General features: G+C 32.7%; 1 protein-coding gene across 2 annotated transcripts in view; it reads right to left on the bottom strand.

Moving 5' to 3' along the window:
- The window catches only part of LOC115233640, a 156,955-nt gene that overhangs the window by 121,447 nt on the left and 24,348 nt on the right, over positions 1-11,160 (bottom strand). For both annotated transcript variants that reach the window (XM_029804183.1, XM_029804181.1), the window contains exon 2: positions 7,995-8,095. In XM_029804183.1, coding sequence (XP_029660043.1) covers positions 7,995-8,040 — 46 coding nt within the window. In that variant the 5' untranslated portion in view covers positions 8,041-8,095. The remainder of the gene's footprint in view (positions 1-7,994; positions 8,096-11,160) is intronic.

Below are 11,160 nucleotides of genomic sequence, written 5' to 3' on the forward strand. Positions count from 1 at the left end.
TTTTTTTTTTTTTTGCAATATTCTCGCCGAAAACGACGATATAATTAAAACAAAAGTGATATAATATGCGTTAAATAATAATAAAATAATTTGCGAATTTTGCATTGCACACAAATATTTTTCCTTCACCCACATCTGTTGAAATTTTTAAAATATATCTAGAGATTTTTATATATTTATCACACATATAATTATATTTATTAGAATGAAATTAGAAGAATTTAATTTAATAAACTGTTTTCAGGGGATAAATCCAAATCGCGAGGGCATACAAGCGCCAAACTTCCCTGCCCCCCCGACTAAGCGGCCGCCTCCACGGCCTCCCGGGCCATGTATCTGGGCGATTGTTCAATGTTGTTCGCCCAATAACAATCGTCTCGTAAAGTGTTTCGAATCGATGGACTGCCCCGGGGTTAATTGGGATCCTGACCCGTGTAGAGGTGCCATCGCGAATGCTGCCAGAGCAGAAGTCATGAAGTTCTATGCCAGTGCGTCAAGTCAATAACATTTGTAATAAGATTCGCCCTTCGTCCTTCGAGATAGAAATACCAATTAGTCAGAGAGAAAGAGAGAGGAGAGGGAGAAAAGCCTCTCTTCGAAATTAACACGAGATCGAACAGAAAGTTTCGAGTTACTGCGAATCAATTTGTGTGTGTGACTTCTATCTGCTCTGTACAAATATTTGTGTTGCTGGATGTAAGAGCTCAGTAAGTAGACTTAGATGTTTGTGGAACGAAAAATCTTGATACTGTTACTCGTCGCGATATCAGCGATAGTTTCTAGTAAGGATTAAGCAAGATTAAGCCGGAAATTGCATAAAAACGATAAATTCTTTTATAATAGGAATAAATATTTCATACAAACAGTTACGGAAGAAATATACATACATAGTACAGTATTTTTACTACATGAAATTTTAATGAAAATAAGAGAATATTGAATTAAATTAAATTAAATATGTTAAAACGCACTAACAATAAAATCACAATTATAAATTATAAAATATATTTTTTTCTATATTTAACGTACATATAAAAGCGCTGAAAAATATTCATAAATATCAAAACGCGGAAATACATTCCACATGAATATAATAATGAAAATTTAAATTTTAAACAATATCGACCTTTCATTATACATCCAGTAACACAATTATTTATAATTGCCGAATATCTACAAATTCTCTTCTCTGCGTGAAAAAAAATCAATATTTATAAAACATATTTCGAAGAAATTTAAGCGCTAAGGACGAAGAGGTAACTAGTAAGTCAAATAAATCTTATTACGCTATCTTTGACATATTAAGTCATTATGTAACATTAATATAACGACGATTTTATACAATAATGTATATTGTATATTATCGAGTAAAAACAGTTATTTTATTACAATAATTTTATTACTAAAAACTGTATTTTTCTATCCGCTTATTTGATAGTGCACGTTAGATAGGCATTTATACATAGTGTGTTTATATAGTCTTAGAGACATTTAAAAACGTTTAAATTTTTAAAATGTAACAAGCAGTATTTATCTTAAATAACATTAGAAACCGATAATGTGTTAAATTAATAGTCAATTAGTCTTTAATACTGACCAATAGCCAACATCATGTTTAGCATGTAAAATTACGTATAGTTGTAAAAAAATGAACAAGAAAAGAAAACATGACATCTCGTTTGTTATCGCGTTTGCATGCGCGAACATAATATGCGAAAGCAAGCGCGCGCTTAATTATTGTAAATTTTTTTGTACGTAGCCGAGAGGCAAGAGCATTATACTTTTGCAGCTTTTCCACATGTGATATAGAAGGTAGGCTCTAGTACGCTGTAATCAGACAAATATTTATGTAACGTACGCAGAGAGAAAGCAATAAATTTATCTGGACCTGTATAACCCACAATATTTGCCTGCGTTTTCTCCTCGCGCGACGATCAAACTTCGTTACGGATGCAAAATTTGATCAGCTCCCAGCGACATTGACATGTTTTCACGCCCTTTTGGATCGCATCGTAAAAAACATGAAATATAGAAAAATTACATGGGCGTGTAATATTTTTAATTCTTTTAAAATTCCTACCATCAATATCTAATGCTGTGACAAGAGTTGCATAAAATATTGCGTAATATAAAAAATTAAATCTGATATCTTGAAATATTTTGACAAGTGTAATTTATTTTTTGGCTTGAATTAAATTTCGAAAAAATTAATTTCGGTAGAAATAAAACATTTCAAATCTCCGCCATTTATTTAATTAAAAAAGAAAATTAATCTTTATTTTAACAATAAATTTTAATTTAAGTTATATATATAAAACTGATATTTAGCATTATTACAATATTGAAAATTAGAATATTATAAAAACTCGCAACAAATTTTTGCTAAAAAAACCAGACCTCCACACAAATTTCTCGAAGCGTAATTAAAATGTTTCTGATAAAGCGAGATATTTTGTGTATAAAAATTGGAAACTTTGAATTTAAAATGTATGACATTTAGAATATCTTCGAGAGGAAGAGAGAAAGAGAAGTTTTTAGCTAATGATTCCCGCACGATAATATGTCGTGATGAGCTTTTCCAACCATGTTATATTTACCTATACATTCTATCTTTCTTTTGATTTCTTTTGTTCTCGGCGTTTTATCTATTGCGTCCGATAACGAAGCTATTCAACGTTTAAGAGCCTGCAAACGTTTCCCGCGTTCAATCAGTCGTATTGTGAATCTAAAGGTGCCACCTCGCATCGCATCTCGACACGTGGTAAGGCAAAAGCAAATACGTACATAGTCGGCTATTGACGCGAGCAACCACTTTGGATAATGCATTACGTGTCGCTCTGGTTGCAATCGTCAATGCATTCGGTACAGAATTATTTCGACGAAAATTGAAAACGTCACTTTACATCCAGATGTTTCTCAAACAATTTTAATAATCATTTTTACTATTTATCAATATCGCCTATTAACGATCAAAATTCGTATCAAATAATACGCTCCAATCATTTTCGTTAATTGGCATAGCATCGTTTGTGATTGTAAATTTGCATTTTTTAAATAAAAATGCATACAAGTATTAACTGATCGTTTTATTTCATGCAGGTAAAAATACCGTAATAGCTTGCATTTGAATACTCCCGTTTCATCAGCCGACACGCGCACTTCTTTTAGCACTCGTGCGCGAATTATGCTAATCACAGGTGGCGCATCTAATCACTTAACAACGCGGTCAAGGTAAACTGGTATTGTTCCCGCGTTTAGTTTTTTTTTTCCATGTATTACACTTCCTTCATCAATATTCGAGCGATATAAACGACAGTTTATATAACATCGTATGACATGTAATTCGCAAAAGTAAGTATAATAGAAAGTAATAATGTAAAGCCCTCTCCTCTTTTTTATAATGTAATATGTGTTTATTGTATATCGTATTATATTGAAAAATAATTTTTAACGCTTTAAAGTAGCCACCATTTTTTTTAACATTATTATTTTTAACATTATTATTAACAGATTATTTTTTACAAAAAATAATTTTTGTAGCGACCTTATCGCTATTATCTTCCCGTATCATTCACGTGCAAAGTGTATGAATATTTCTAATACTATCAATCATAAAGTAATATAAATTAAAAAATTTTAATAAATAATACTTAATAAAAATGGAAATAAAAAAAGTCAGATATGAGTTGTCATCGCAAATTAATAGCTAATACAAATATTTTTATGAGGAAGACATAAAAGTTAAATATAGAGAGTTATATTATTTATATCGAATATAATAAAAATACGAGATATTAAATCGAGAATAAAGCATCTTCGCGATGTATAATGATACATTACAGACTTGTTCTGTGATGAATCACATGTTATGCGAGATAGAGATAGAGAGTATCTTCTGTCCAAAGTTTCCTTCTTCTTCTTCTTTCTTTTATGGCTGGTTAGGCATTAGTCGCCCATACACCATTGTTTCTTATGGGTTTGTAAGATATAAGCAAAAACTCCTCTTAAGAGAGGAGGAAGTCCAAAAAAAAAAGGTCCAGACAAAGGACATACGCAGTACGCAAAAACACGTCCAAACCCGACACGTTGTCAGTCGGAACAGGTGTCCAAAGTTTCCTCGCACGTAGACATAAACCCTAATAACAGACTGTCGACAGCGTGTCGACGACACATTCGACGTGCACATCCAGCACCCTCAAAGATCATCCCCAAGACTATTGTCTTCCCGCTACGTCTATCTTGAGACGCATCCAAGATGCACTTTCCCCAAGTTTCCCTATCCTTATATCTTTCCGCGATTCGCCTCCCTTTTTCTTCGATGCTCGCTCTGCTTTGTAGAACGCAACGAGATAATGCAATTCAGAAGACTCGACTATAATGCGATTCGCGACGTTTCCATTAAAGACACGCCGGGCTTTTGTCAGAAGGATTTACGATGTCTTTAATTCACAAAAGATCTCTTTTGATATTAATATAATGCCTTTGATGTCATATTACTGCATGAGATATAATTACGCAGTGCTTAATAAAGATATCTTATCGCACCAATTCTTGTAAAATAATGTCACATATATATATATATATATCATCTGATATAAAATTGAAATTTTTCTGATATATATATATATCAGAAAAATTTCAATTTTGTAAATATTTATATAGAACAATTTACACTTTTTTTAAGTTACAAGCTGCTTTCTCGAAGATTATTAAAAATAGCGACAAAATTCTCTTTTGGTCGTTGAAATTCTTTATGAAACAAATTGTTGCTAAATTTTCATCAGTTTTATCAAACAAAACCGTTTCTTATTTTTTTTTAAATTGTTTTTTCCGTTGACTATCATATTAAATATAAAATAAGTTATTAAATTAAATTAATAGAAAAAACTTATTATATATAAGATAATATTATATTACGTAAAATAACGCTGTGATTGAGAAACACTTTATTCTGAGTATTAATTGAGCAAAAAAATTGAGTGGACGCAACAGTATCTTTCTATTAAAAGGCTTGGAAAAGCTCTCTATTTCCTTTTCTCTTGTATCATATTTCTCATTTTCTTGTCTCAACTTTGCAAACACGAGCGAGCGCGCGTTCTGTCGTCGCTCTGATGCATTCACGAGCAAATAGATAACTCGCGCAATGCCCTGCATCGGGAAGGTGTGTACCTAAAGTGACAAACGGTCCACACGTGCCCATCTTTGTGTCGGCAGGTTGCTTTTGTTGAACCGCGCTTGTATTGTTCCGTTAAAAGAACCATCTAACGCGTCGAGTTTTGTACAGTTTTCTTGGCCGCGATGTGTTCGCGATTGAAATTTCGGATTGCGTATTGTCTTCAAAATTAATCCGAATTAAGCCGTTTCTTTTGTAAAAATTAAATTATTATTAAAAAAAATTATTAAATTGTTAAATTTCTCTCTTTCCATGTCTGTATATTAATAATTTAAAGCTAAAAATGCAATATTGTGAATCATTATTTCACGACCAATTTCAATAAAAAATTCGATATGTGCCTAATATGATAGAATCTAATCCTTATATAAATATTTAGATAAATAAATATATTAACACATATACACACACATACAATTATAAATATGTATATCTTTTTTATATCAAATGTAAAAGACAATTTAATTTAGTATTAATTTATTTACTTAATATATATTTACTAATAAGACATTAAGTCTGATTTCGATTATAATACATCATGGATTATGTCATTTATTCTGACAAATGCATTTATTATTGTACTCACAAGATGCATCATCATCCTCAACCCTCATTTGTAAAATATGAACAAAATCGAATAGCGAGTATCGCCAGAAAACGTTCCAAATTCTTTCATGTGTAAAACTGCGCTGGAATCCACCATGCATTTATTGTTCGCGAACGTGAACATCTGCGACTATTCACACGAATCGAGAATTTCGATATATTTCATTGTTTCTGGTATATGTTCTTATATACGAAGCATTTTAAGTTTTACCTCAATATGCGTGTATATATTTATATATTTTATTTTATTACTATTAATCCTTAGGTATCTATTCAAATCTTGTAAAAAAATTCCCTGAAAATTTAGTGATTTTATAAATATTTTTACTAATTAATAGATATTTTTGTTCAAAATTCCTAGTTAAAGAGAATATTTTAAAGATTTTTTGGTGTAATTTCCTCAAATAAGTTTTTTTATTGTACACGTTTTCTAACCTTTTTCGCTCATACGAAGGAAAAACACAAAGCATTTAAGTTTCAAGTTAGATTTACAAATGTATTGAAAACAAGACTGAATAGCTTTCGTTAAGATAAAAATTTTTAACTTGAGGAAATTTTTAAGACATTAAATTGTATAAATAAAGATAGATATAATATTTTAAACACATAATTCAACTTGGCTTATCGGCGGATTGCAGACTGCTTACAGTATAAGAGCAAAGTTATTACGGAGAAAATTTTTAAAAAAATTTCCCGTGTTCCAATAAAATTCCATGCGAATTCCCTGATTTCTCCAGGTACAAAAAAATTCCCTGAAAATTCCAAGTTTTCGAGGGAATAAACACCCTGATTACTAATCCATCGAATGATCTAATCGTTGGATATAACTATTTACTTTGAATATCGTTTCCAAACATTTTTTAACACAACAACTTATACGCAAAATCGAGATACAAACGAAGCTGAAGTGGAAAAGCGATTGCATTGCAATCCGGGGATGCAACAATGTCGCGAGTGTGTGCACAATCGAGAGGGCAAGCACTCCCATACGGTATCAAAGTATGTGTATCTCCTACACGTAGCAAATACGCAACGAGCAAATAACGGCAGGTAACAGTACGATGAGACGGCGGTCCCCGTCGTCGTCGTCGTCGTCGTATCGAGGAGGAAGAGGAAAATAAGGGTGGAAGAGCAAATATACATAGCGTGCGGTTTCCTCGCCTTGTTCCTCCTGCGATTCAATTCCGCTTCTACACGCGCACGCAGACATATGCTACTCCTTTCCCTCGAAATAACGTCGATAACACGCGACCACCCGATATTCGCGTATCGAAATTCCGATCGTTCAACGTCACTTTCCAACTAGCTCGATCGACAGGCGAACGTCGTTTTGCGTGCGTGGCAGCGGGTTTCCGGTCCGAGGGGTTCCTTCCTTTGATCGTGATCTTGAGGGTGAAGCGTGTACGTCAAGAGTCGTCGCCGGAAATAGGCGATGAAACGAACGATTTTGAAGCGAAAAAGCGAGGAAAATGGTCGTTTTTAAGCGCACCACGTAATCTAAAATCTCGCTTTAGCGAGAGGGAGAAGGAGATATCGATTCACGGAAAGAGTATCTTAACCGCGAAAAAAGAGGGCAAATATATATTTTAGTAATCCTCGACTGTAATATATATCCGAGAGATGTACATGGGAAATTATAACGTTCATGAAAATATGCAGTGATCATCATCTTATTTTAAATTTCTGCTTCAAAATCATCCGATTATAAAAAGACAGTTTGTAATTTTTTACAAACGTAATTGCAAAACTCGTAATGGCGTCAAGCGACATGCAAATAGAAATAGAAATAAAAATTGAAATTAATAATCAGAAATAAAAATTAATAATCGAGAATGAATAACGTTTCTAAACAGCAACACTCGACATCATTTAGCTTGTCTCTATCTTTTTAATCAAAACTCACTACTATAAACATTTTTCTAAATATTTTTGCTTTTGTCTCGATCTTTTAAAAAAATGAAAAAGTTCTAGAAAATATTTAAAAAGGCCATTTTTAATCTCTTAAATGTCCTGAATATCTTTTTAGACTTCTCATGAAACTTTGCACTATATTTAATCAATAAATAATTCTTCAAGATAATTATTTGCTAATATAATGACACATTACAAACATCACGAGAAATATTTAATTTCTTCCGGATATTACATCTCCTGTTATTCCTCTTTCGTTATTCATTCACGCTTTTAAGATTGTTTAATAATAAAACAGACTCACCACCATCACTGCGCTGCGCGATGCCTCTCTTGTCCCCTTTTCCCATATTTTCTTCTCCCGCTGCTCCCTTTAGGATGAGATGCTCGTTCCTTGGGTCCCACCTGAAACCCAATTGCAAAAATATTTTGTTATTTGACTACGCTCGTTCTCCGTATATGTAAAATGAGTATATATGTACGAGTGCATCTCGCTATTCGTGATAGTGACACGGTCCTTTTTTATTCCCTCATGTAAACACGGTCCCTATTCTCCGCACTGATATATACATATAAAGCCCGTCGCAAAAGGCAAATGACGAGATACCGACTGCGCGATATGAAATTGCGATCGTTTTGCGATTGCAAAGAAACACCCTGAGTGCACGTGTTCATTGTGCATATGGAGATCGATCGTGACGTTGAGTTTGATATAGTTTGTGGATAAATAAAATAACATTCGATAAAACATGAATAGAGGATGTGATATTTATATATATACTTGTATTTAATAGTTATAATTTTTAAATATTATGCGTCGCATGTAATCAAATATTACATAATATTATAATTCAGTTTAATTAGGTCAGTGATTTTACAAATCTTTATTTATATTTAGATTAATAATTTTACAAATTACTCTCGAATCGACACTTTTTGATAAATACTAATTTATATTAATATAATCTTCTAATAATTGCCATCATATATAATAAATTTATGTATATAAAATATTATTGTTGTGAACAATATCAAGAATATGCTATTACAATATATAAAAGCGTATTTAATAAAAAATAAAGATTATTAGTATTTTTAATATGTATTTAATATATATCACACATTAATATCTTGTTACTTTTATATCGAAATTTTCTAAAGCATAAATTTATAAGATTTTGTGACCAATTATATATATAAAATAAATATATTAATTAGAAGAAGCATTTCCTGTGATATTCTTATCATATTAAAACATTAAAAGTAATTATCATAAGCTGCACCTGGATAAATTTATTTCTCTAAATTATTCTCATCTTTGATTCCAAATATAGATGTTTATTTATTGTTTGGCATAATCTCGCAGTGTAGTGATACACAAAAGGTCCAAAGGGAGCCATTTTGCCGCCTGCCATAGGGAAAAGCCAATGTCGCATTTCACGGAATGAAGATTTATCGCGCGTCATTAAATATGTCCAATTTCCTTACAAGTTTCTCCCGGGAAGGATTTTATCGTGCTGCGGACACGACTCGAAAATATGGATGCGTAACGGTTATAGTTATCCTTCACCGCTATACCGTCGGCCTGATTCAATCTCCACGCACGAACGCAACAACCATCACCGTGAAAAAAAAGGGATAAGTCTTTGAAGGATCTGGCTCTCTCGTAAAAATATGATACGAGCAACTATACGGTTTAAAGCCGACGCAAACGTGATACCTACTCACGAGCGAGATATTACACGTCGGCAAGGAAGGAGAGTAAAAGGATAGGAAGAGAGAACTTCGTTCATATTTTTGAATTTCGCGAACCTTTGTGCCGTCATCTCCTCTTCCAAGCCGGATCAAATTTACGCACGTATCACTGTGAAGCGATGCACCAACTGTGCATGCACTTGTAACGGAATCAAGCCGTCGAAGCGACACTTTAACAATGTCTATATAGGGGAAAGTAGGGTAAAACGGGGTACTTTTTTGGATTTGTCTTCCTACAAAAAGTCAGAGAGTAAAAAAAATTTTGCTGACCACTAGTAGTCTTTAGTGGACCTTAAACTATGAGAAAATGAGACTAGTTGCTAAAAAAAAATATTTGGTTACCAAGGATACCAAGATTTTTTAGAGAAAAATACCCGGTTTTGCCCTACCGATAAGGTAAAATCGGGTACCCATTTAAAAACATGAAAAACACCGTGCAATTACAAAATCTAGATTTATTTTAATTAAAATACAATACAAAGATGTATTCTATTGACATAAATCACAAATAAAGATATCCTTTTGTTCTACATTGCTGCAGGATTTTCATATTTAATTTTTTAACTTTAGGGAACTGAAAAAGCTTTTTTTTTTTTTAGTGGTTTCTTTTTCTGAGTGGTAATTTTCGTTTTCAACTGCTTTTTGTTGGGAGACAAAGTCAGGATAACAGCTTTTCCTCTTTTCATTACATGAGATATGTAGATATCCGGTTTTGCCCTACAACACGAAGAAAATAACAAACAACGGCGGCTGTATATTCCGGCGTACAAAGTGACGATCAAAATTAATGCGATATACTCTCTAATATGTACAGAATGCAATGCTGCATTTACCGAAGCAGATGCTCTGTGTAGAAAAAGTTCATAACGACTCGATTGTTGCCTCGATATTGATCTTTTTTTGCCCGAAAATTTTGAATTTCTCTCAAAAAAGAAATGTCGTGTGCACCTGGAAACGGTACATCTCAAAATAATGATGGTATTAATCTACAATTAATAACACGAGTTAGCCAAAGATAGTAGCACTTATCACGAAGAAACAGAGGTACCCGGTTTGACCTGTCTGCTCGGTTTTACCCTACTTTTCCCTATTTATTGAAAAATTTGTAGCGTAATAATAACGAGGCAAATTAAGAGGATACTGTAATTTTCGAAGTACACAGAGTCGTATCAGTCTGCTGGATAAAATCATCGTGATTTTTTAGTAATTAAAAATACTGGCGAACAGAAGTACGGAATATCTCGGATCTACAGAGCATCGGAAAGGAAATTCTAGCATAATGCTAACATATGTAACGTCTACTATATTATGCCGGTCACGTGCTATCGGCGAAGAGAACGACTCTGTTAATAAAACAAAACGGCGACGCGTGATTCCATTTTTCCTGCAACGCAAGCCATAACTCTGCGAATGTGAAAGAAAGCAAGATGGAAAAGATCAGCGATGAAACGTGAATTCTACTCGGTTTCTTACATTTTCCTTGTTTTTCGGCGATAAATCATTTATATGTACGAACTAAAATGATGGTCAAACATTTCGTGATCGCGTTTCCTTTATTATTGTTCAGTTACGTATCTGAAATGTACAACAGAAAATATTATTTGTCGCCAAATCGAAACAAAGGACATGTTTAATCCCATAGAATTTAATTTCAAAAGATATTAATATATATATAATATATGCAATTATTATTATATATTATATTCATATAAAAA

Source organism: Formica exsecta, unplaced genomic scaffold (assembly GCF_003651465.1).
Source record: "Formica exsecta isolate Colony F162 unplaced genomic scaffold, ASM365146v1 scaffold18, whole genome shotgun sequence".
Taxonomy (NCBI): domain Eukaryota; kingdom Metazoa; phylum Arthropoda; class Insecta; order Hymenoptera; family Formicidae; genus Formica; species Formica exsecta.